Genomic DNA, 27,768 nt, shown 5'->3' with positions numbered 1-27,768 from the left:
TATGGGGGCCGTCTGGCCGTGAAAACGGACAAAAATAGGACATGTCCTATTTTTTGAAGGCCAGTATTCTCAGGCCGTTAAAAAAAACGTCTGTGTGTCTAAAGCCATAGACCTACATAGTTCTGAAAATTGCCGTGTGACGTTTTTCCCTGTTGTGTGAATGTAGGCTAATAGATTGCCTGTCAGTTTTACACTGACAGGCAATAATGCTTTGGTATACTAAGTATACCAAAGCATTATATTTGTGATCATCAGATTGCATTGTGAAGTCCCCTAGTGGGACTAAAAAATAAAACTTAAAACAGTTAAGGTTTATGAAAAAAAAAAAAAGATTATTTTCCATAAAAAGAGTTTTATTTATGAAAAGTGTTAGAAAATAAATAAAAAAAATATGCATATAAAGTATCTCCGCAATCGTAACTACTCGAACAATGAGCTTAACACATTTAGTAAACTGCGGAATGAACGGCATTTTTTCAATTTCCCAAAATAGTACCAATGAAAATGACACCTTGTCCCGCAAAAAAACAAGCCCACATATGGCCACATCGACGGAAAAATAAAAAAGTTATGGCTCTTGAAATGCGGCGAAAAGGTTTTTTTTTTGTGCAAACATAGTAAACCATGAAAATCCTATACGGGGGGCGTGTCCGGTTGCCGAGGAGAGCAGTCACATAAGTCTGAGCTCCTCTCCTAGCCTCAGATAAAGCGGCTCATAACCACCCTTAAAGGTCGGATACCGACACAAAAATATACCTGGAGACTCCTGAAGTAGCCACAAAGCAGCAGGGATGGTGAGAGGAAGATCTAAACCGGCTGCCCCGGTTAAACTCACGTCCTTCTATCCCCCGGCGGGAAACTCACAAAATGGCGCCGGCCACACTCTGCAGGAAAACGCTCCGGTCCTAGGAGCTCCTATCCTCTCCCAGGCAGCACAGTGCACAGCAGGCAGTCCAAGTGTGGAAGGAACTTCAAGCACACCAGACAAGCTGTATGCACTGGATTTCAGGTCAGTCTCTCTCCCTCCTAGTCTGCCCAATCTGGGGAAATCTAGGGAAAGCAGCCCGTCTGAGGAATCAGCCATCACCTTATCTAATATGAGGAGTCTATTGTCAGAATTAAGGACATCCATGCAAAACGATTTCCAAACTGCCTTTACCACACTGTCTAAGGACATTAGAGATATTGGTGATCGCACAGCTCATCTTGAAACAAAAATGGATGAATTTTCCTCTGCTTTTAATACTTTAGTGGACGCTCAAAATGAGACAGATGAAGACATGCTAGCAGTAAAATTAAAATTGGCTGACTTGGAAGACCGCTCCAGAAGGAACAACATTCGTTTCCGCGGTATACCGGAATCCATCATGCCAGCGCAGCTCAGAGAGTTCCTGATTGATTATTTTTCTGCTTTAATCCCAGAGGCGGATCAAAGAGATTTGATGATTGATAGAGTACACAGATTGCCAAAACCCAAACATCTACCGCAAACAACGCCGAGAGATGTTCTGGCAAGAATCCATTTTTATCAAACAAAAGAGGCCATCTTGAAGTCGGCGTTTAAAAATAACGACATCCCTGAGCGGTTTGTGGGCATCTCGTTGTACGCAGATTTATCACCAACCACGATGAATCGCAGAAGAGAATTTGCGCCTTTCACAAAGCATCTACGTGACCAAGAAATTCCCTATAAATGGGGTTACCCGGTCAAGCTCCTCATCACGAAAAATGGAGCCACCCATGTCCTTCACACACCCAAAGAAGCAGCGTCTCTTCTAGCAAAATGGTTTCCCGACTTTCAGCCTCGAGATCATCAAATGATGGCGAAAAAGAAACCACCGGTATTATCCCAGGAATGGACACAGGTTGGATCTCCTAAGAATCCCTGAATTCAATCTGATTGAATATAGAGGAGAATGACCCAGCAAGAATTTTGGACTCCCTGTTGAATCCAGAATAAGGAACTCACGGTGTTGTCTGATATCCTTTTTTTTTCTTTTTGATAATCTTATTGCTGCAGGTTGTACTGTGCCTTTAAATAACCATGTGGGCTAGGAAGGCACTTATGTTACACGTGTTGTGTCTCTTCCCCCCCCCCCATGAGGCCAACTACCTTTACAAGGAGTTGGCTAGATATATTTGAACATATTTTCATATGTGTTCTCAGGTTTTTATGTTACAAGGTATCACTACTGATTGATAAGAAAAATGCGTTATGTACATATAGTCTTTCTTGTTGGGGAATAACGGAGATGAGCGGTCCTCACTCACATAATATTACTCACGTAGGGGAGATATTTAGAGATCAGGTATGCTACAAGAGTACACAGTATCGATCTTTCTTAGGGTATAATGGTCTTTAAAATATCATCTTTGAATGTGAAGGGCCTTAATAGTCCATTCAAACGCTCTCTCATGTGGAAAGAGTGTAAAATGCTGAAATGTGATGTGTTATGTGCACAAGAGACACACCTCTTGGAGAAAGACATCCACAGGCTTAAAAATGCACAGTTCCCTCATATTTTTTGTACCCCAAACTCAGGCAAGAAAAAGGGGACGTTGATTGCTATCAAAAATTCTGTGGCCTTTCAACTTATACAAGTAACTTATGATAAATGTGATAGGTTTGTAATCATACAGTGCCTTATTAACAATGAGAAATACACCTTGGTCTCATTATACGCTCCTAATAAGCATCAAGGCAGATTTCTCAAACGTCTACTTAAACGAATTGAGAATAATAAATTTGGTTCCCTAATACTATGTGGGGACTTCAATAAAGTACTGATTCCTCAATTAGACAAGAGTAGGAGCAAACCAAAAGAAAAAAACACAGATATCTATAACATTTTATTCAGGGGAAATCTCTATGACACATGGAGAACTTGTAATGCCTCAGAAAGAGATTATACTTTTTTCTCTCACCCCCACAAATGCTATTCTAGAATTGACTTTATTATTGCTGACTAATGGTTACTCCAGCGTGTGATCAACCCTAGCATCGGGACAATCACTTGGTCGGACCACGCCCCAGTCTCTATCTCTATTAATGAGCAATATAATCGAGTTCCCACCTCCCCCTGGCGCATAAACAACTCCTTACTAAACAAAGAGGAATACAATGCACAGATAAACAAAGCGTTGACTGACTTTTTCGAAACTAATAAACCGGATGACACGTCCACCTTTAACAACTGGTGCGCACACAAAGCAGTAATCAGAGGTCACCTTATCAAAATTGCGGCAACAGCAAAGAAAATAAGATTAGCTAAAACAGAAGAATTGTTGCTTAAAATTAAGAAATTAGAAGATCTTAATAAAAAGAGAACCACGAGAGGTCTAACAATCGAATTAAAACAATTAAGAACACAACTTCACCAATTGTTATATCACAAGTGTGAATACGCCCTGAGAAGGAGCAGAATGATCTATTACTGGCAGGGTAATAAGGCTGGGAAGATGTTAGCTAACAAATTTAAAAACAAAACATTGAAGGCTAAAATACCCTATATTTTTAAACCATCTGGGGATAAAATCTTAAACCCACAGGGGATAGCTGAAGCCTTTGCTGAATATTATGGTCATTTATACAATTTAAACAAAGATCCTCTCACCAAACAACCTACGCAGCAACTTATAGATGGCTTTCTAGATTCGGTCAATTTACCGTCGATCCCGAGTGATCAAATGACACTCCTTAATGCACAATTCACATTATCAGAGGTACAAAATGTCATTAAACAACTCAAGATTAATAAATCTCCCGGACCAGACGGTCTAACAAACGAATATTATAAACAGTTCTCTCAGATTATAGCCCCTCACCTAGTATCAATGTTCAATCAGGCCACTATTTCAGGTCGTTTTCCTAAAGAAATGCTACAAGCACTAATAATTACCCTCCCGAAACCAGGTAAATCTCCTGACAGACCCGAAAATTTTAGACCAATTTCTTTGCTAAATTGCGATTTGAAAATATATTCAAAAGTGTTGGCCAACAGGCTGGTCGATATCCTTCCTTCTCTAATCAATATTGATCAAGTAGGATTTATTAAAAATAGACAAACGGTAGATGGAACTAGAAGACTAATCAACATCCTTCACTATGCAGAAACGCATAACACCCCTTCTCTGTTCCTATCATTAGATGCAGAGAAGGCCTTTGATAGGATCCATTGGGGTTATCTAGAGTCGGTTCTGGATAAAATAGGAATAGTGGGCCCGTTTGGGAAAGCCATTTTAGCTCTATACTCCGGTCCTTCCGCCTCCGTATACTCAGCCGGATTTTTATCCTCACGCTTTGACATTACAAATGGAACTAGACAGGGATGTCCCATGTCCCCTTTAATTTTTGCGCTTTTAATGGAACCTCTGGCTGAGAAAATAAGGTCTTCTAGTTCAATTTCTGGAATCACAATAGGGAAAAAGGAACACCGTATAGGTCTGTTCGCGGATGATGTAATAATAATATGCTCTTCCCCAACCACGTCCCTTCCAGAAATAAGTAAAGTTTTATCAGAATTTAGTAATGCGTCTTACTACAAAATAAACACTTCTAAGTCACAAATTCTGAATATGGGGCTTTCCCAGAAAATGGTAGCACAACTTAAAGCATCATTCCCCTTCAAATGGGTGGAAGACGCCCTGCCTTATCTAGGGGTTAATCTAACATTTCCAGGCTCAAAATTGTTTGACCAAAATTATATTCCTCTCCACAAGAAAATCATTGAGGACCTACATAACTATAAACACCACGGTGTTTCTTGGTTAGGTAGAATAGCTGCCATCAAAATGTTAACTCTTCCTAAGATTCTATACACTTTTAGGAATGTTCCCATATTTGTGACAAACGCTTTCATAAATAAACTGCAATCCATCTTAATGAGATTCGTATGGGGGAAAACCAAATCAAGAGTTAAAGCAGATATTCTTTACAGACCCATGCGTGAGGGGGGATTGGGATGCCCCACTCTATTACAATACTATAGAGCCGCTATATTTGACCAATTAAAATCGTTATGGTCACAGGATGCTTCTAAACATTGGGTTTCCATTGAATCATCTGTATTGGGAAGGCACTCATTAGCAATATCCCTATCTGCTTCCTCTTTATTTGGGAACCATATGAGGTCCACACATCCTACAATAAGGGCAATCACAGAGTTATGGCACCACCTAGTTATTAAACATAGCCTGTATTCTACGGATTATGAGAAATCTAGTATTGCACTACTGATGGCTCTCATTCCAGATCTTGACATCTCTACTTGGATGGCTAATGGATTACTCCTCATGTCTGATTTATGGGAAAATGACATCCTGATACCCTTCCAAACTCTGGCCCAAATGTACAATATTCAGAAACATGACTTTTATAAATATCTACAAATTAGGCATGCACTGACATCCATACCCAAACCTCTCCCAACATCAGAATCCAAATTAAGCAAATGGTTAGCAAATAACTCATCCTCCAGAGGTAATATCTCCCAATGTTATAAATTTTTACTAAACTCCTTCCCAAATGACTTGCATATATACAAACAAAAGTGGGAACATGATCTTGAGGTCACTATATCTGAAGATCAATGGAACTCGGCCTTCTATGCTGTCTCATCGATCTCCAGATGTACTAATCATATTGAAACAGCCAGAAAACTCTTGTATAGATGGTACCTCACCCCGGAGAAACTTCATAAATTTTACGAAGAATCAAAAGAGTGTTGGAGATGTAGTAATACAGGCACTATGTTGCACATCTGGTGGAAGTGTCCACATATCCTGGAAGTGTGGAGAAAAATGGGTCGTTTTCTGTCAAATATATGTGGTTACCCAATTATCCTAGATGCCCCATTATGCTTGTTGGCAATTGGTGCCGACAAGTATGATCGCACTCACAGAGCAGTTATCCTACACACTATTATAGTGACTAGATTCAAAATAGCAAAATACTGGAAAACCAATAAAATCCCATCCTTGTCAGAAATTATTCAGGGAATAAACAACAACTGCTGGTTTGAATCTATGATCGCCTCTTCCTTAAATAAAAAAAGCTCATTTGATAACATGTGGGATGTTTGGACCTCCAGCCAGTATTGTAATGCGATACACTAGATTTATGGATATTCACACATACAAACCATATATTATTGTGCAAAAATACCATTGAGACTCCCTGATGTATTCCCTTACATATTGTTTTATTGTTCATAATGATTTATTGTACACAAAGCTATGATATTGTACTGATACCTTTGTTATGTTAAGTTATGTAAATTTATTTCTATTTTTACTATGTTAAGTTTTGTAAGTAAGCTTAGTTCCTGCTTACTTGTATGTTCGATTTGAAAAACTCAATAAAAACAAATGTGATAAAAAAAAAAAAGAAAATCCTATACATAATTTAGTATCGTACCGACCCATAGAATAATAATAACATGTTATTTACGCTGCATAGTCAACAGCCTAAGTTTAAAACACAAAAAATTATGCTGGAATAAACGTTCTTCTTTCAATTCCCTCCCCAAAATTTTTTCATAAAGGTTAATCAATGAACTATGTAAACCCAAAGATTATTAAAATATACAACTCATCCCGCAAAAAACAAGTTCTCATAAGGCTATGTTGACGGATAATAAAAAAGTTAGGACTCTTAGAAATGCGACGGTGAAAAAACAATAAATATTTCTTGGTCATTAACACGCAAAAAGGCCTGGTCATTATGGAGTTAATTTGTTTATCTGTTTACACATGTTTGCTGTGGCAGATAATGAAAGTGAAGTGTACAGAGAAACACAGGTTGATAAAGTTTATTGAACACATGTGTTGTAGTACTTCCCTAAGGTTAGGTATTGATAACTAATGAAGTCATCTTTGTACGCCTATGAAAATATTAAAAGTTAAAAAGAACGCCGCATTTGCCATTTTCCCTTAAGCGCAATGTCAAATTAAAGTCTGAACTATTACAATATATCATTATTTAATCCACATGGTGAATGACATAAAAAAACAAAAACTTAAAACACCAGAATCGATGTTTTGTGGTCACTTCTCCACAAAATTTTTTAATAAAAAGTGATCAAAAAGTCTCATGTAACCCAAAAAAAGACCAATAGAAACGACAGCCCACCCCACAAAAAAAAGAATATGGCGACATACACATGGTTTTTTCCTTGTAAGGGCATATTCAGACGTGGCGGAATCTTTCCGCTGCAAATTCACAACGAATCTGTAGCAACATTTTCATATTTGACAGGTAATTCAGACGTTGCAGATATCACAGCGGACTTGCCACAAATTTCAGTTTTTGCATTGCAAAGGCGGAACACCGCAGTGAAATTCCGCTGCTGCTCCGCAACAGAATGTGCGTGCTGCGGAGTGAAAATTCTGCACCGCAGCCTAAATTCCGCACTGTTATTTTCCGCAACATCTGACCTAAGTTACCAAAAAATGTATAGAAACCAATTAAAATAATGGCTGCTCCAGATTTCCACTGCAGACTGTCCGCAGCCGAATTCAACAGCAATTCCGCTACGTCTGAATGTGCCCTTAAAGAGAACCTTTCACCTTCCCATCCATCTACAGCTGAGTGCAGCATGTAAAGGGTAGGGCTGCACAAACCCTGTGGCACTTTACATAGTTTTCCTATCTCTCTCCATTATTTAGATATCGGTGCCGTTCTATTTGGCGCCCAATATTTAAATAACCCCCTGAACTGTCAATAGGGTGTGTAATTTGCAAGGGGGCGTGTTACTATGGCTGTGACACTGTCCAATCAGCTACCGACAGTGTCACGGCAAGAGTTGGAGAGAGGAGAGCATGTGTGCGCACATGCGCAGCTCCGCCGCCACGATGGAACAGAAGAGGAGAAGAAGAATTTGAATTCTTCTTCTGTTCCATGGCGGCGGGAGTATCTTCGGCAGCGGCACTGGAGCTGTGCACGCATGCGTGTGTGCGTGTGGACGCGGGCACGTTCTCACTCACTTCAGCTCTTGGCTGAAGAGTGAGAGCGTGCGTGCGCATGCTCGCACAGCTCCGAGGTTCGCGTGCGCGCGCACACGCTCTCCTTTCTTTAGCGACACTGTCCGAAGCAGATTGGACAGTGTCACAGCGATGTTACACAACCCCTAGCCAATTACACGCCCCATTGACAGTTCACGGGGCTATTTAAATATAGGGCGCCAAATATAACGTCACCAATATCTAAATAATGGAGGTGGGTAGGAAAAAAATGTAAAGTGCCCCAGGGTTTGTGCAGCCTTGCCCATTACATGCTGCACATGTATGGGCGGGTGAAAGGTTCTCTTTAAAGTAGTAAAACATAAAAAATAAATATAAATTTGGTATCGCTGTAATTGTATTGACCCGCAGAATAAAGTTAACATGCCGTTTCAGCCGGACGGTAAATGCCGTAAAAAGTAAACCCCCCAAAAAATTTAGGAATCACAGTTTTTTTCCCTATCCACACAACAAGGAATTTTTCTCCAGTTTCCTACTACATTATATTGCACAATAAATGGTGCAGTGAAAATCTACAACTCGTCAGGCAAAAAGAAAGCCCTCATATGGTTATATCGACGGAAAAATAACAAAAATTATGGCTTTTGGAATGTGGGGAGGAAGAGAGGAAATTGAAAATAAGAAAATGGCTGCGGGTTAATGTGATTTTTGTATCCTTATGACAAGACAGATAGGGTTTTCATTTCTTCTACAATTTTTCTGAAATGGTAATTACCTTTATTAGAATTATTGGTCTTTTAGTATGTTGAAAACAGTTCAAACTAATTTTTTAATCCCATAAAAACTCAGGGAGTCTGTCACCAGAATGTCCATATTAAACTAGTAACAGGGTATTGTAGAGGAGACTAACCTGTTTCTAGCGTTTATTTTCATTTTCTGCTAATAAGCATTTAGGTGCAATGAAGGTGTCACCGTTGCACCTAAATGCTCTTACGTCGCTCCTCAGTTCAACCCCCCTCACTCCCTTCTTACATGGATTGACAGGGACCAGGCAGCGTAATCGGCGCGTTCATGTCTTGCCCCGTACTGTCTGTAATGCGCGTGCTTGTCCCCGCTCTTTACTCGGCGCATGCGCAGTACGATCCCTCTGCTCAATGTTCTAATTGCAACTACTGCGCATGCGCTGAATAAAGAGCAGGTACGCTACGCATGCGCAGTAGTGCCGATAAGAACTTAGAGCAGAAGGATCGTACTGCTCATGCGCCGAGTAAAGAGCAGGGACACGCATGCGCCTTACAGACAATATGTTTTGATGGGCAGCACATAGAAAAAAATTTGATACAATACTAAATTATTGTTAATCAATTAGTTATTTGAACTACTATAATAATACTACATTACTATAACAATACTACATTACTATAATAATACTACATTACTACAATACTACATTACTATAATAATACAACATAACTATAATAATAGCACTAGGTTTAAACTTACCGGAAATTTGTGAGTTTTCCAGTTTAAGTGTCGGTAAATGCAGTCTGGCTGCTCAGTTGGCAGCACTTGGCTGACACAAGAATGTCAAGATTGGGCAGCCTCTTTTTAGATAGTGCCACAGTACTCTCTGTAGATAATGCTACAGTGCCCCCTTTAGATAATACCACAGTGTCCTCTGTAGATATTGCCACAGTGCCCTCTTGCACACCCCCTATAGATAATGCCACACCCCCCTAGATAATGCCACAGTGCAGTCTTTAGATAATGCCACAGTGCCCTCTGTAGATAATGCTATAGTGCCCTCAGTAAATAATGCCACAGTGCCCTCTGTAGATAAGGCCACACACACCATATATAGTTCCACACACACACACACACACACACACACACACACACACACACACCCTATAGATAGTGCCACCCACACCCCCTAAAGAGAACTGTATTGGGGTTCCCTCTAGTAGTGGAATCCCCAGCCAGAGAGTTGCCGACGCTCTAGCCGGGGATCTCTCTCCTGGAGGAGCCCCTGACGTCACTGTCCATATATGGACAGTGACGTCAGGGGCTACCTCTAGGAGTGTAATATCAGGCCAGAGTTTCGGCAAAGCTCTGGCTTGGGATTCCGGTCCAGGAAGAGTCACTGACATCACTGTCTATATATGGACAGTGATGTCAGGGGCTCCTCCAGGAGAGGAATCTGCAACGAAACCTGCAATGAAAAAAGCGCATGCATTCTTGCCATGATTTGCAAAAACGCATTTGCGTTCAATGCCGTTTTCAGACAAGTTGAAAAAACCGCGGCAAAACCGCAACGTGTGAATACACCCTTAAAGAGGCTCTGTCATCAGATTATAGGTGCCCTATCTCCTACATAACCTGATCGGCGCTGTAATGTAGATAACAACACTGGGTTTTATTTTAAAAACGATAATTTTTGAGCAAGTTATGGGCAATTTTAGATTTATGCTAATTCGTTTCTTAATAGACAACTGGGTGTGTTTTTACTTTTGACCAAATTTATTTTCAAAATAAAGACCACTGCTGTTATCTACATTACAGCACCGATCAGATTATATAGGAGATAGGGCACATATAATCTGGTGACAGAGCCTCTTTAAGAACTATATAAGATTGGCTGCCAAAGATAGTTTGAAGATAGATAATTTTGTAACCTTTTCCATACTGATACATTTGAACAAGTTCTTGCAGTCTCTTTTGGGCCTAAAACCAGCAGTTAGTGCATGAAATTGTGTGTCCCAAAATAATAACCCATATAAAAACATAGACATACATGTGAATTTTATCAATTCAGTCCATTGCATTACAGTTCCCCACCAATAACGTGCTAGATCCAGAATAAAGGAAGCAATACTCCAAAACAATGTGACATGTAGTTATGCAAACATATAAATGTGAAAAAAACATATACTTACAGTAGCAAACCAGGGAAAAAAATATGCGGATGCAATATCATGTGCCCCCATAGAGTTCATTTAGAGGTGATATCGCACTGTGCGCTAATGTTAAAGCGCTTGTGCTATTACCTTGCACCAGGGGCATAACTAGGAAAGACTGGGCCCCATAGCAAACTTTTGACTTGACCCCCCCTCCCCAGGGTGCTACACACAGACTCACTTGTAGATAGTGCCCCCCTGTAAATTTTGCAATATACGCCCCCTCTAGATTTTGCCATACAGCCCCCTGTAGATAGCGCCATACAGCCGCCCTGTATATAGCGCCATACAGTCTCCCCTGTAGATAGCGCCAAATAGCCCCCTATAGATAGTGCCATATAGCCCCCGCTGTAGATAGTGCCATATAGCCCCCTGTAGAAAGTGCCATACAGCCTCCCCTGTAGATAGCGCCATACAGCCCCCTGTAGATAGTGCTATACAGCCCCCCTGTAGAAAGTGCCATGCAGCGCCCCCTGTAGATAGCGCCATACAACCCCCCTGTAGATAGTGCCATAGAGCCCTCCCCCTGTAGATAGTGCCCCCCAAACAAATAAAACAACATTTTTTATACTAGATACTTCTCCAAAACATCCTCAACGCCAACAGGATCCTTGCATAGGCCGGTTTGATCCAGTGACATCATCATGACAGGCCTGCGCAAGGAATGTGGCCTGTAGCCTAGTTTATGGGAGAACAGGGAGATATCTCCCTGCTCTGCCATAGCGTTCAACAGTATCTGCTTGGACGAAGATATTATTGATTGTGGAGGATTGTGCCGCGGGTGCCATGGTCCCCCTCATACCACAGGCCCCCGTATCAGCCGCTATGGCTGCTACAGCTGTAGTTACGGCACTGGTGTGTTATACAGACTGTAATCTACACAGTGGAGCATTGGAAGTGGATAACAATCAGTCAAACTTTATAGAAGGCTGATCTGACCTTTACAGAAAAAAGTCCTAAATCACCACTGCAGAGTTCCATTGTGGTACGGATGTGCCAGAAAGCTTGAGGACACACTTGTCCATGGATGTATGCTGATGCTGCCACAGGTCACAGAAGGGCATCTTCTACCACATCTTCTACTACATGGCCCGCCTATGTTTAATGTAGACCCTCATTGAGATGCACCAAACCGCTGCGGAGGATGCTCCCGTTACCAACACACAAGTCATTGGGTCTAAGTAGAGGCACAATGGACCCAACATGCAATGGCAAGTGCCAACACACCTACCACCAACTCTCGGGTTGAAGGGAACGGCAATAGGAATACTGTATAGTCCGGTGGCACAGTATAGCATGGGTATATTGATTGGTAGAGGCTCCTAATTATTATCACAGTAATATCAACTTCACACAGGATAACAGGTATACTTGTGAGGAGAAGAAGGGAGCTACAACAGACACAGACCTTATCTTGAGACCCAGGGTGGTTTCAGCAGCCTGGTTCATTCTCTCCATCAGGAACCCCTCGACTTTACTGGTTAGGTGAAAACACTTGTCCACATCAAGCTCACAAATAAATTGTATTTTGGCCACAGAGCATTGAATTTCTGCATACATGTGCCCCTCTCAAACCCCCCTTTTCTAGAGATTTCCTACTCATATAGGTAATATTTTGCATACATGGGCAGATTGCTACCTAATTTCTCCTTTCTGGAAAACATTATAAGATTACTTAAATTATTACTCTCTGCTCCAATATACCTTTCCTCAGAAGTAATTTTGTTTAATGGGGTTTGGTCAGGATTACACATGCAGTTTTGATGCAGTGTTTTGGAACAGTTTTTTTTATTTTAGTCAAAGCCAGAAATGGATCCAAAAGAAAGAAAATGTATAAAGAAAAGACTGATGCATCTCCTTTCTTTTCTGTCCACTCCTTTTTCGGCTCAAAAATTGGGACCCTCAATCTCAAATTCGGTGTGGGTCCCAGAGCTAGGACTCTATTAGACGTTTATTGAATATCCTGTAGATATGCCATAAATGTCTTAGATGGGAATACCCCTTTAACCTGTTTACTTCCGCCTAATTTGGAGGTGCCCCATAATCCCCCACAGAGCCCTCAGCATTCAGACCCCGCCTTGTAGTATAATCCCCACATAGAGCTTTCAGCAGTCGGACCCCGCCTAACAGTATAATCCCCCCATAGAGCTCTCAGCAGTCAGACACCCCTTGCAGTATAATCCCCCAAATAGAGCCCCCAGTAGTCAGGCCCTCCCCTTGCAGTATAATTTTACCCCATAGAGCCCTCAGCAATCAGAACCCCCCTTGCAATATAATTACTTCTATAGAGCCCTCAGCAGTCAGACCCCCCCCCTTTCAGTATAATACCCCCATAGTGGGGGCAGCAGGCTGAGCATCACTCAGTGTTTTACATTGCTCACCGGCTAGGGCCCTCGATTTCCTTTTTGTTTCCTATGTCCTCTTGCTCCTCTTTGGTACAGCACACGCAGTAGAGTGCTCTCCTGCTCCTCTCTGGCAGCCCTGCGTCAGAGATGTGTTCTAGACGTGCCCAGCATGCAGCACATCTACTAGATACTGGAGGATTTTTTAAATGTGTAGCCAGTAAAACGTGGCGGCCATAAAAATCTATTGGGGAATCAGCCCAGCCCACCACTGATGGCCGATCATGTAATACATAGACAGCTGGAAACATTAAGAGCAAGAGCTGTTTGTTAGCATCTCTCTGCTCTGGCCCATAAAGCGAAAATTATTTTCTATCTCCGGTTGAGCTACAATACCTCACACAACCTGTGGACTGGAGTGGCACTGTTTTTACAAGAGATCAGCCATGTTTTTCTAATCCTGCACTGCCCCTTTAATAGAAACTCTACAGCATAGTTGGCATTGTCATAGTAACCAGTAAGTTTCCTTTGCTATTGTGATATACATTGTTCTAGAACAGTGACATCTAGATCCAAGTGATTCACCGCAGATTTACCTAACACTTCACGCTTCTCAGTGTGCAGTGTCCATGTTATCTCTATTGTCTTACTACTTTTAGAGAATATACATTTCACAATCTTCTGAACCAGAAGAGAGGACCTCCTGGTCTACTACAGAATAAAGGATTGCTGGATAAGGTATCTATATACTTAAAGTTACCATCAAATATACTGATTGTGGACCAAATACCTGCTAATAACTATTTCAGAGAAAGTAGAAGGTTTTCTCGCCTTGAACTTGATGCCCTGGTTTCTAAAAGTAAGAGGAAAGATTAATGTGTGGTGTAAACCCCCAATTTACTGGTACAAATATTGATCCTGTCACATGGATTATATGTCTTACAAAACTGTCCAGTATGGATTTCCAGTAAATACTTTAGAACTATTAATGGAATTATAATCGATCTGATTTGGGGTGGTAAAAGATCTAGAATTTTACTATCGATATTGAAATTGCCATATGAGAAGGGGGTGGTTAAAATATCCAACTTTCAGCTCTGTTACTTTACAACCCAACCAGCACAATTGGTGGATTATGATAAAGGGTTACTGAATGGTGTAAAGGCAGTCGAATCTTTAAATAGGGAAAAAAAAAATACGCATGGTGATATGCATGGAAGCAAATATTCTCTCACGATTGGGGAGTAATATTACTGGGGGAATGATTCAGAGAATATGGGACAGGGTGAGGGATAAAACACTAGGGCTTAAAGGCTATTTACCTTTTACCCCAGTTTGGGGTGATATATTTACAGACACTGAAATTCTACAAGGGGTTAAGTTTTGGAATGATAAGGGGGCTACATTTATGATGCACTGGTTTAATAATAGGGTGGTTAAGTCTTTTGAGAAGATTATGGGAGAATATGGGGTGTTAGATAAACACTTTTTACAGTACGTACAAGTACAATATGATATTAGGTCACAATATGGGAAGAGAAAATTCAGATTGTATTACCACAAAATATTTGATTTGTTAATACACTCTGTAACTAGAGAAAAGGTGGCGGCAAAAATATATTCTATGCTAAATTGTAGTGATACAGAAGATAAGGTGAAGAAGAGTTTCATTACATGGAATAGGGTGGTGGATACACTAAATAATGATAAGTGGATCAATGCGCTAAAAATGATGCCAGCAACCACTAGAAATAATGTATTTAGAATTTCACAGCTATTCATAATACATGATGCCTATTATTATACACCAAAGAAGTCAAAATGTTTAATCCCGGAGGTGAATACCCTTGTCCAAGATGTGCAAACCTAAATGTAGACTTGGTCCATATACCGTGGCGCTGCCCCAAGCTCCATATTTATTGGGGAAAACGTATAGCCGAGACACCGTAGATAGAAACTGTAAAATACGGATCGCTTTGGATGAAATAATCATCTTCTGGGAGCTAATATGGGAATAAAAGGGAGACAAGAGGCTGTATTAACATTGAATGCGTTGTAAATGGCAAGAAGAATTATTTGTAGTAGGATATGGAGAATGACGAAACCGATTATCTCAGAGAATATGTATTATGAAGAAAGAGGGCAGCTATTGAAAAATAAGCAAACATGGTCTAAATGGAAAATAATTTAGGATCAGAATGTAAATTTGGGGGTGGAGGTGTCTTGATAATATTGTATTTGGAAGTGATACTCATAAAATATTTTCCTAAAAAAAAAAAATTATCTATTTAGAATACATTCACAATTTATATATTTTATCATATTTAACCGTTTGAGGACCGCCCACCTTATATATACGGCGCAGGTTTAAGCTTAAGCATTGGGCAGCTGAATGTCGGTGGTCTGCAGTCAGTGACTGTCAGGGACCCTGGAGAGTAGGTCACTGTCTTCTCTGTACTCACATTCACACTGGTCACATGATCGCCGGGATGCCGGTAGTAGGAGGCTGCTGCTAAGTCTAACTAGACCCAGCACAGCCCTACGGGTAAGTTCACACGTAGCGTAAATACTGCACATTTTCCGCAGCGGGTTTAGTTGTGGGAAATCTGCAGCATAATACAGTAGCAGAAAAGTGGATGAGATTTGAACAAATCCCCTCCACATGCTGCGTAAATGATAAGTGGAAAAAACGCCCAGAAATTGACCTGCGGTGCAGTTTTTCTTAATCCGCAGAATGTCAATTGTATTTGCATAATCACTGCTTTTGTGTTGTGGGCTTTCCCTATTGAATTCAAAGGGGAGGTAAAACTTGCAACAAGTAGCAGATGATGCGTTTTTTTGTGGCGGAATAGCAGCGATTCCGCCGCAAAAAAAACTTGTACTTACCCAGAATCCTGTGTTTCTTCACCCAGGCTGGCCAGATGACATTTCATTCCATGTGACCGCTGCAGCCAATCACAAGCTGCAGCGGTCACATGGGATTAAACGTCTTCCCAGGTGGCTGGTCTGCAGGACTACAGAGGGTAAGTATGAGTTGTTGTTTTTTTACGAGCAGTTTTCCGCAGTGGACATTCCGGACGAAAAAAATGAACCACAATTTGGTGAGTTTTTTTGACTGGAATTCCCTGCAGCCGCCAGAGAGGATACTCTGTGTACCTTTATGCAGCGTCTCCGCCCTGTGTGAACATAGCCTAAGGGTATGTGCACACGATAACTGCAATTACGTCTGAAATTACAGAGCTGTTTTCAGGAGAAAACAGCTCCTGAATTTCAGACGTAATTGCATGTACTCGCGTTTTGCGGGGCGTCTTTTAGGGACGTAATTTGGAGCTGTTCTTCATTGGAGTCAATGAAAAACGGCTCCAATTACGTGCCAATAAGTGTCCTGCACTTCTTTTGACGAGGCTGTAATTTTACGCACCGTCTTTTGACAGCGACGCGTAAAATGACAGGTCGTCGGCACAGTACATCGTAAAGTCCATTGAAAGTAATGGGCAGATGTTTGCCGACATATTGGAGCCGTTTTTTCAGACGTAATTCGAGGCGTAAAACGCATCCATTATGTCTGAAAAGAGGTCGTGTGAACTTACAGTGACAATAGTTACTATAACAGGGTTCATATACCCTATAAATCTGCAGCCCCAGCTATATTGGAAAAGTATAGTGCAAAAAAATAAAATGAAATAAAAAAGTCTCCCAAAGGTCTTTTTTTACTTTTTAGTGACAGACCATAATTATAACAAAATAAAAATTACACATAAAATACCCCAAAAAACTGCTCCTCCTGACCAATCATTGTCGTAGCACTAGCCCTGATCTAATTACCCTAAAATAGGCATGTAATGTATAAAAATTTACGGTAGACAATGATGATCTCAATTAAAGCGTTTACATTAGGGTAAAACTATATTATTACCAGAAAATTACCCCTTAGCACTCAAGGCACATGCCACACCACTTTCGTAGAAACTCAGTAGCATTTGCATGGATTTGCACATATATTTGCATATATACCATAAAGAGATTGTCCAGTCTCCTATTCACTGTAATACTGTGAACCCGCTGCTACATGTGTGTCGGCGATTTACAATATAAGCAAATAAGGAATAAAGGGGAAGCAGCGCCTGTACAAACACAGCGGCCCCTTCAAAACAGCTGATCGGCGATGGTGCCGAAAATTGGCCCCCCGCGAATCAGATATTGATGGCCTATCCTAACGATAGGCCACAGATTTTTTTATGACTAGCCAACTGCTTTAATAATGACAAGTATTCCGTTATTGTAAAACATGTCAAAACTCTTCTAATAAGGGACAAATCTTTACATTTATGTCCTGCTTAACCGAAGGCATTATTTTTTAGATTACTTTCAGATATACCTGTCGTTTCATCTAAATCGGTCAAACATTCTGTGCTGCTTAAGTTCATAATATCTCTTTATAGAGGTTGCCTGTCCATATCCTTGCTAAGGAGCTCCAAATCCCCTGCTTTACTTCACACAGCCAAATAGTTACATAATGTCAGCAGTTGCCACTAGAGGTAAATTCATGAGGGCAGATTTACCGTCCACAGCTATCATTGACCTCTATGATACATCTGTCTTCAGTAAGCTGCGAAACTCCTCCTAGTAGCGGCTGAAGGACCACATTTTACATATTGTCAATTACAATGGGTGAGATTTCCTAACAAAGTTGTTTGATGTTTGCCAACAAAATGGAAGACATGACGCGCTAAATCTAATTGTTTTACACACTTTTTGCGCCTATACTACTTAAACCATATTAAAGCAGACTAGAAAAAAGGACGTGGCTAAGAGAAGTGTGTGTCATACAGTGGCATAAGGAATGAAAGGGTGACTAGCAAGTTGCAACAAATTTATAATGCCGCTTGTGCCATTTCAATAAATTTGACGTCACTTGTGTATATTCACAGCACACTACATATACCCATGACCCATGAGAGCAGACAACTTTTAAGGCTGAGCTGCCCATAGGCACAGACGTGTTCTAATAAAAGGTTACATTTTTTGTTTTTTTTCTACTTTTGGTTAAATATTGTAATGTGTTTTTTCATAACTATGAAATAATCATCTGTTGTAACTTCATCTACAGAAAAAAAATCCAGAATCTAGAATAATCATGGGGAAAGCTTTCAGCTGCTGCAAGCCGGTTCCCGATGTAAAGAGCAAAATAAGAGTGACCCGCCATGAAGACACACAGAGAACAAAGAACGGAAAACACCACCATGAACCAAGTAACAGTTGCAAGTATAGTATTACTCCAGTCATCAGTGCTGATCTGAAGGAGAATCTGACAACTACTAAGCCACCAAGCGTCAAGATGGACTCAGAATATCCAGTCCTCAAAGATCAAGTGTCCACTCAACAGCAACAAATATTTATTGTTCCACAGCGCATCATACTACACACATACACCAAGAAGATTCTAAAATGTTTAGCAGACTTTCTGTGCCGGAGATGCTTCCAGCTGTATCACCTTTCCCCAATAGATATAGTAGAGTGGATAACAAGCATAGACAGACAACTTATCCTTCAAGGATGGCAGGGCCAAGGATTTTTAACATCAGGCACTGTGGTGTTCCTGTACATGCTTTGCCGAGATGTCATTTCTTCCGAGATAAGAAGTGAGAAAGAACTAAAGGCAACCTTGTTAACATGCTTGTATGTGTCATATTGCTATATGGGACACCAGATCTCCTACCCACTAGGTCCCTTCCTTGTAGACGGCAGAAAGGAGACCTTTTGGTACCAATGTCTGTCCATCATTGTACACATGAGCTCAAAGATGATGCGTCTCAATACTGACCCAAAGTATTACAGTCAGATGTTTGTGAGCCTTAGAGCTGAAGGAAGACAAGCAAACGAAAATCTTCTGATGAGTGGACTACCGGGAATGATGGCCAGAGAGGAAAGTACACACGGATCAGGCTACACTTTATATCCCTGAACAATATTCCATCAAAAATAGACACCACTCCAATGGGAAACGAAGCTTCAGTTTGTGGTAGCTATTAAAGAACTAAAACCTTCTCCTGGATCCATCGTGTCTACAAACTGCCAGGAAGTGACATGTAATCGGCCAACAACAGAGCTCTCAAATGTTATTTACTGTCCCAGCGCCGGTCTCTATCAGCAAGGATCAGTCTCAGTGGAGCAGTCCATGACTACGCACTCCTGTAGAGTAGTCTATTGGCCTTACATGCAATGGGAGAGACACTTGGTACTCAAGGCCGAGGTTTTAAATTGTGCACTACTCCCCCCACCCTCTGCCATGTCTGGACCAATCTTAGTCAGGTCTAGGAGCCAGCGCCAAAGTTACAAATCTCTGTCCTTGATACATGCTGTCATGTTAATACTTGGATACATGCTGTCATGTTACTACTTGGATACATGCTGTCGTGTTACTACTTGGATTCGTGCTGTCATGTTACGACTTGGATACATGCTGTCGTGTTACTATTTGGCTTGAGCCTCGGTGTATGCGCAGAATCGCTAAGGAGACGCTGGCACATCCGCTGAGCCACATGCTCTCAGTAGATGCATTAATTATTGTGACAGAGAGGTGAAGTTTTAAATGGATTATCAACTCCTGTTCACGGTCCCCCACCAGCCGTAACTTATTATATACAAGCATGCACAATGAGAAAGCCTTCTCAGGCGGGTGATAGCGTCAAGGTAAATGACTACTTCACCTTTTTTATATTACTTGAAAACCACAGATGGAAGCAGCGCTCCAAGAATATTGGTCAATAAAACTCTTTTATGCACCCAGTGTTAACAATAGCAATGTTGAACCCTCTCAATGACGGCATTGTATACTGCTTTTGATCTCATGTGTTTTGCATCACGATATCATGTTGTATATGCCTACATTGGATATTTATTTGCATGATTGTTTCCATTTTTCACTGCTTGAGAAAGTTTTCCTCTGAAGCCAAAACATTGCAGGATGTAAAATGTATGTATCAATAAAATACTAAGCTTTGCCGGAATGTTGACTTCCATATACTCTTTATAAGGTGAAATTATTCTATGTGTCGAAGTGCCTGGTTGCAGGCGTGTGAATGTCATGTTTGTCATTCCTCGTCTTCTTAGTATGGGTGCTGTGCTACAAATGAGAAAAAATGCAGAGGAGAACTGCACCGATACCGGTTCATGTGAACACAGCCGATTAAGAGGCAGAATGTAAAACAAAATACTGAGAACGTATTCAGACCCCTTCACTTTTTCCATATTTTGTTACATTACAGACTTACTCTAAAATAGATGATCTTTGTTTTTTTACTCCTCAATCTACACACAATACCCCATAATGACAAAGCAAAGTCAGGTTTGTAGAAATTTCTGCAAATGTGTTAAAAATAAAAATATATACCTCAAATACCACATTTACATCAATATTCTTTACTAAGTAATAATTTACTTCGTACTTAGTAGTGGCACCTTCTTGAGGGATTACCGACTCATGTCTTCTTGGGTATGAAGCTGCGAGCTTGGCACAAATGTATTTGAGAATTCGCTCCCATTCTTCTCTGTACATCCTCTCAGGAATTGTCAGGTTGGATGGGGAGCATTGACGCACAGCTATTTCCAGGTCTCCCCAGAGATGTTCGATCAGCCAGGGCTCTGAATGCACTGTAAATGCAGATCTGTGGGGTCATACATTTATTTACAAGTTACTATAAAATCTCCAGTATACACTGTTCCCCTGGTGCATAGTTTGGGCTATGATTCCTGTATCGGCTAACCTTCTTTTCCCCACCCTGGTACGGCAAATTGACACCAGCATCTGTTTATATGAACAAATAAAACAAAAAACTTTATACTCACCTAGGCCCCGTTCTAGTGACGAATGGAGCTTCTCCAAAGCATCCTCAACGCTGACGTGATCCAGTGATATCATCACGCCGGCCTGCACAGGGAATGTGGCTTGTAGCCTAATATATGGCCTAGTAAATGTAGCCTAGTATATGGCAGAGCAAAGCGTTCAACAGTATCTCTGTCCTAAGGACGCAGATACTATTGAATGTGGCGTCGCTACCACTGTAGCAGCCATATCGAAGCATGTAGCAATACAATACGCCCTCTAATGATATTGAGATGAATCTGCTTATTCTCTCCCAGTCTACACAGCAAATCTCACAAGTGAGCTACAGAAATAAATGTCAGCCTATTGTGACTGCTCTAATGGCAGTCACCGGTCACTGCCTTGCGCCATTTATTGCTATGGAGCCTTGGCCTTAAAGGGAATGTATCATAAAGAAATTATATATTATTTAGATTTGTATTTATAGACAACATATTTTTTTAAACGTTTTGTTGGAATTCTTTATCTCTGTAGCTCACTTGTGAGCTTTGCTGTGTAGACTGGGAGAGAATAAGCAGATTCAACTCACTATCATTAGAGTGTGTATTGTATTGTATTGCTACAGGCTTTGATAAGGCAAAATAGTAACACTATACCTTACATTCACTGTAATGTCTGGGTAGGGAGAGGACAGGTGAGCGAGCCCTAATCTACCCCCCACTCAGTCCCTGCCTCCTTGCACAGCCCGTCCTAGGCGATGGCGTACAACTGGGCGACGATCCCTACGCTTACTATGTGCACGACAGACAAAACACAGATGGAATAGTCAGTCAAGCAGGGTCAATATGAAGCAGAGGTCAATGGTAATAGCAGGAACAGCAGAGCCAGGAAACAAGAGAATCACAGGCAAAGGACAAGCAGCAAATGAAGGTATAAATAGAACAAGGGCGGGAGCTAGAACCATCTGGCCAGGCTGTGATAGGTTCTCCCACTCCTCAGCCTACCAGCCTGTGTGGTAGCAGATCGAGTCACTCTATCAGACCTAGGAACAAATGCAGACTGATTAACCACGGGCGTCGACACGGAACCTGTGTCTGGCAGATCCTTTACATTCACACTAAGGCTGGGTTCACACGACCATGTTACGTCCGTAATGTACGGAACGTATTTCGGCCGGAAGACCCGGACCGAACACAGTGCAGGGAGCCGGGCTCCTAGCATCATAGTGATGTACGGCGCTAGGAGTCACTGCCTCTGCGTGGAACTACTGTCCCGTACTGTAATCATGATTACAGTACGGGACAGCTGTCCTGCAGCGAGGCAGAGACTCCTAGCATCGTACATCACTATGATGCTAGGAGCCCTGCTCCCTGCACTGTTTTCGGTCTGGGTCTTCCGGCCGAAATACGTTCCGTACATTACGGACGTAACATGGTCGTGTAAATCCAGCCTTAAGATTCTGTAGTCATCTCTCCAGTCACTCTCTGGTCTCTGGGGAGGGGCCTGTACTCCATCCCTTCCTGAAGACTCTAAGGGCATGTTCAGATGTGGCGGATTTGCCGCATGTAGCGGGTAAAACATGAACGTTTTTGTGTTTTCTCCTCTGACTCCCCCATGATGCCTCCCGAGGTTCCGTTGCTTCGTTCTTCCACAGAAGACATGGAGGTACCTATGCAACTCGGGGCCTCCGTGTCCCCCCAACAACGTAGAGAGTTCCGCAGGAAGAATGGTCTCTGCTTCTATTGTGGGGATGACAAGCATCAAGTGAACACCTGTCCTAGGCGTAAGAAGAAGCAGCCGGAAAACTTCCGCGCCTAAGTGATCATTGAGGAGGTCACTTGGGCGCACAGGTATTTCCCGTAAATATGAAACGTAATAAAATCTTGCTTCCCTTTCAGGTCTCTTTTGGTGGTAGGTCTGCTACCGGCAGTGCCTTCGTGGATTCAGGGTCTTCTGCTAATATCATGTCTGTGGAATTTGCTATGTCTCTAGCTATGCCTTTGATTGATTTGCCTAAATCTGTCACGGTAGTGGGTATCGACTCCTCTCCTCTTGCTAATGGTTATTTTACACAGCATACCCCTGTTTTTTAACTCCTTGTTGGCTCCATGCATTTGGAGCAGTGCTCTGTACTGTTGATGCAGGGATTATTGTCCGATTTGGTTTTAGGCCTTCCCTGGTTGCAGTTGCATAATCCCACGTTTGACTGGAATACTGGGGATCTTACCAAATGGGGTAATGAATGCTTGACGTCATGTTTTTCTGTTAATTCTATTTCTCCCCCTGAGGTGGTGAACACGCTACCTGAGTTTGTTCAGGACTTCGCTGATGTTTTCTCTAAGGAGGCCTCCGAAGTGTTACCTCCTCATAGAGAATACGATTGCGCTATCGATTTGGTACCAGGAGCTAAGCTCCCTAAGGGTAGGATATTTAATCTCTCTTGTCCCGAACGTAAAGCCATGAGAGAGTATATCGAGGAATGCCTGGCCAAGGGTTACATTCGCCCCTCTACTTCTCCGGTAGGTGCTGGCTTCTTCTTTGTAGGGAAGAAGGATGGTGGTCTTAGGCCATGCATTGACTACCGTAACTTGAATAAGGTCACTATAAGGAACCAGTATCCCCTTCCTTTGATTCCTGATCTCTTTAATCAGGTTCAGGGTGCCCAATGGTTCTCTAAGTTTGATCTACGGGGGGCGTATAACCTTATCCGCATCAAAGAGGGGGATGAGTGGAAGACTGCGTTTAACACGCCCGAAGGTCATTTCGAATACCTCGTCATGCCCTTTGGGTTGTATAATGCTCCCGCGGTCTTCCAGAATTTCATAAATTAGATTTTAAGAGATTATCTGGGGGTATTTCTTGTAGTGTACCTTGATGACATACTTGTGTTTTCCAAGGACTGGTCCTCCCACATTGAGCATGTCAGGAAGGTGCTCCAGGTCCTTCGGGAAAACAAACTGTTTGCGAAGACCGAAAAATGTGTGTTTGGGGTGCAGGAGATACCATTTTTGGGTCAAATCCTCACTCCTCATGAACTCCGCATGGACCCCGCCAAGGTCCAGGCTGTGGCGGAATGGGTCCAACCTGCCTCCCTGAAGGCGTTACAGTGCTTCTTGGGGTTTGCTAATTATTACAGGAGATTTATTGCTAACTTCTCGGTCATCGCTAAGTCTCTTACGGACCTCACTCGCAAGGGTGCTGATCTCCTCCGCTGGCCTCCTGAGGCTGTCCAGGCTTTTGAGGTCCTTAAGAAGTGCTTTATCTCGGCCCCGGTGTTGGTTCAGCCCAACCAAATGGAGCCATTTATTGTGGAGGTTGACGCGTCCGAGGTGGGAGTGGGGGCTGTCTTGTCCCAGGGTAGCAGGTCCCTCACCCATCTCCGTCCCTGTGCCTACTTCTCCAGGAAGTTTTCGCCCACTGAGAGTAACTATGATATTGGCAACCGCAAACTCTTAGCCATTAAATGGGTATTTGAAGAGTGGCGCCACTTCCTGGAGGGGGCTAGGCACCAGGTAACGGTCCTTACCGACCACAAGAATCTGGTTTTCCTAGAATCTGCCCGGAGGCTAAACCCGAGACAAGCTCGATGGGCGTTATTTTTTACCAGATTCAACTTTTTGTTTACCTATAGGGCTGGGTCTAAAAATATTAAGGCTGATGCACTGTCGCATAGCTTCATGGCCAGCCCTCCTTCGGAGAAAGATCCTGCTTGTATTTTGCCTCCAGGTATAATCATTTCCTCTATTGATTCTGATTTAGTCTCTGAAATTGCTGCTGATCAAGGTTCAGCTCCCGGGAACCTTCCTGAGAACAAGCTGTTTGTTCCCCTGCAATTCCGGCTAATGGTACTTAGGGAAAATCATGACTCCGCACTATCTGGTCATCCAAGCATCCTGGGTACCAAGCACCTCATTGCCAGAAACTACTGGTGGCCTAGGTTGCCTAAAGACGTTAAGGCCTACGTCGCCACTTGTGAAGTTTGTGCTAGGTCCAAGACTCCCAGGTCCCGACCAGCGGGCTTACTACGTTCTTTGCCCATTCCCCAGAGACCTTGGACCCATATCTCCATGGATTTTATCACCGATTTGCCTCCATCTCAAGGCAAGTCGGTGGTGTGGGTTGTAGTAGACCGCTTCAGTAAGATGTGCCACTTTGTGCCCCTCAAGAAACTACCCAATGCTAAGACGTTAGCTACCTTGTTTGTCAAACACATCCTGCGTCTCCATGGGGTCCCTGTCAATATTGTTTCTGACAGAGGGGTACAATTTGTTTCTTTGTTTTGAAGAGCCTTCTGTAGAAAGTTGGAGAATGATCTGTCCTTCTCCTCTGCCTTCCATCCTGAAACTAATGGCCAAACTGAGAGGACTAATCAGTCTCTAGAACAATACTTAAGGTGTTATATCTCTGACTGTCAATATGATTGGGTCTCATTCATTCCCTTCGCCGAATTTTCCCTTAATAACTGGGTCAGTAACTCGTCTTGGGTCTCCCCCTTTTTCTGTAATTTTGGGTTTAATCCACGGTTCTCCTCCGTTTCACCTGGTAGTTCCAACAATCCTGAGGTAGATGTCGTTCATCAGGAACTGTGCACAGTCTGGGCCCAGGTTCAGAAAAACCTAGAGGCGTCCCAGAGCATACAAAAAATTCAGGCAGATAGAAGACGTTCTGCTAACCCCTTGTTTATGGTCGGGGATCTGGTGTGGCTATCGTCAAAGAACTTGCGCCTTAAGGTCCCGTCCAAGAAGTTTGCTCCCCGGTTTATAGGGCCGTACAAGGTCATTGAAGTCCTCAATCCTGTCTCCTTCCGACTGGAGTTGCCCCCATATTTTCGAGTACACGACGTGTTTCATGCCTCCCTCCTTAAACGCTGCTCCCCGTCCTTGGCTCCCTCGAGGAAACCTCCTGTCCCCGTTCTCACCCCTGAGGGGGTAGAATTCGAGGTGGCCAAGATTGTGGACAGCAAGATGGTCCAAGGCTCCCTCCAGTACCTGGTCCATTGGAGAGGATACGGGCCTGAGGAGAGGACTTGGGTACCCGCCCGGGATGTTCACGCTGGGGTATTGGTCAGGAGGTTCCACCTTCGTTTCCCCTATAAACCAGGTCCATCTAGAAAGGGTCCGGTGGCCCCTCATAAAAGGGGGGGTACTGTAAAGGATCTGCTAGGCACAGCTTCTGCGTCAACGCCCATAGATGATCAGTCTGCACCTGCTTCTATGTCTGTGAGATTGACTCCATCTTCCACCACTCAGGATGGCAGGCTTAGGAGTGGGAGAGCCTATCACAGCCTGGCCAGACGGAGCTAGCTCCCGCCCTCTGTCTATTTATACCTGCCTTTCCTGTTCCTCCTTGCTTGTGATTCTTCTCATTTGGTTTCCTGGCCATGCTACAGCTTCTTGAACTATTTGACCCTGCTTCATATTGACCCTGGCTTACTGATTACTCTCCTGCTCTGCGTTTGGTACCTCGTACACTCCTGGTTTAACTCGGCTTGTTCACTACTCTCCTGCTCTGCGTTTGGTACCTCGTACACTCCTGGTTTGACTCGGCTCGTTCACCACTCTTGTTGCTCACGGTGTTGCCGTGGGCAACTCCCCCTTTTCCCTTTGCTTCTGAGTACCCTTGTCTGTTTGTCTGTCGTGCACTTATTGAGCGTAGGGACCGTCGCCCAGTTGTACCCCGTCGCCTAGGGCGGGTCGTTGCAAGTAGGCAGGGACTGAGTGGCGGTTAGATTAGGGCTCACTTGTCTGTTTCCCTACCCCCATCATTACACAGAGCATGCAGGATTTTCACCCTCAATGTCAGCCTTTGCATAGGCCAAAACCTGCAGCAAATCCCGTGCTAAATCCGCAACAAAATCTGCATGCAACATATACAGATTTTGTCATAATTTTGGGGGGAAATCTGCAGTGGAAATTGTCCACCCTGTCTGAAATTGCCCTAATAGTCTATGAGATTCCTATATCAATTGACTGCTATTCATTGCAGCCACCATAAAGTTTACACCCTGCTGCACTGTCTATACAGACAATACAGGAAGGAAGTGTGTATGTCCAATATAGCCACCTACAAGAAAGATTTAAAAAAAAAAATTTGCTACAACATTTAAAAAAATAAAAAAAGAACAAATATATTTTTTCTCTTCTAGATACTTTTTCTAATTGGTAGTTCAACTTTGATTTAATCGATCAGGATCAGAAAACCAAACTGACAGATTTGCTAGTGAATGGCATTTTGCAGCTTGCTATGTAATGTCTATAGATGCCAGCTGCAGAAGCCAAACAAAGCAAAACTATTTAATAAAACCAGTTAGATACAATTTGTCTTTTTTGTTTTGTATTTTTACCACAAACCACATGTAATTAAATTAAAAAAAATATATACTTTTGCCTTCTACATAAATACTAGAATAATTCAAGAATTCTATTACTCTATTTTGCTTACTATTACATTATGTTTAAGAAACCAATTAGTGTGACATAAAAAATAACACAAAATTGGGAATGTTTTTTCACAACACAATGCCAAATATGTATTCTTAGGCAATAATATGGCATCTGAGCAGGCTACATTATTTCTCTGTTGGACTCACAAGAAATCCTACAGAAAAAAACTATGTATGCCTCCTAATGTAATCCGAGGCATATATTAGTACATTAGGGCCCCATAGAAGTGTATGGGTGGCGTA

The 27,768-nt window shown here is 42.3% G+C and overlaps 1 protein-coding gene across 1 annotated transcript; it reads left to right on the top strand.

The window, feature by feature from the left end:
- Positions 1 to 13,861: 13,861 nt before the first annotated feature.
- Positions 13,862 to 20,259, top strand: LOC142741012 (cyclin-dependent kinase 5 activator 1-like). The gene is made up of 2 exons (XM_075850421.1): positions 13,862 to 13,996; positions 18,369 to 20,259. Exon 2 carries the CDS (start codon positions 18,396 to 18,398, stop codon positions 19,221 to 19,223), a length of 828 nt encoding a protein of 275 aa, XP_075706536.1. The 5' UTR covers positions 13,862 to 13,996; positions 18,369 to 18,395; the 3' UTR covers positions 19,224 to 20,259.
- The last annotated feature ends 7,509 nt before the right edge of the window (positions 20,260 to 27,768 follow it).

The sequence above is a fragment of the Rhinoderma darwinii genome, chromosome 2, assembly GCF_050947455.1.
Source record: "Rhinoderma darwinii isolate aRhiDar2 chromosome 2, aRhiDar2.hap1, whole genome shotgun sequence".
NCBI classification, from domain to species: domain Eukaryota; kingdom Metazoa; phylum Chordata; class Amphibia; order Anura; family Rhinodermatidae; genus Rhinoderma; species Rhinoderma darwinii.
Note: the sequence above shows the minus strand (reverse complement) of the source record. Positions and strands in the feature narration are given on the sequence as shown.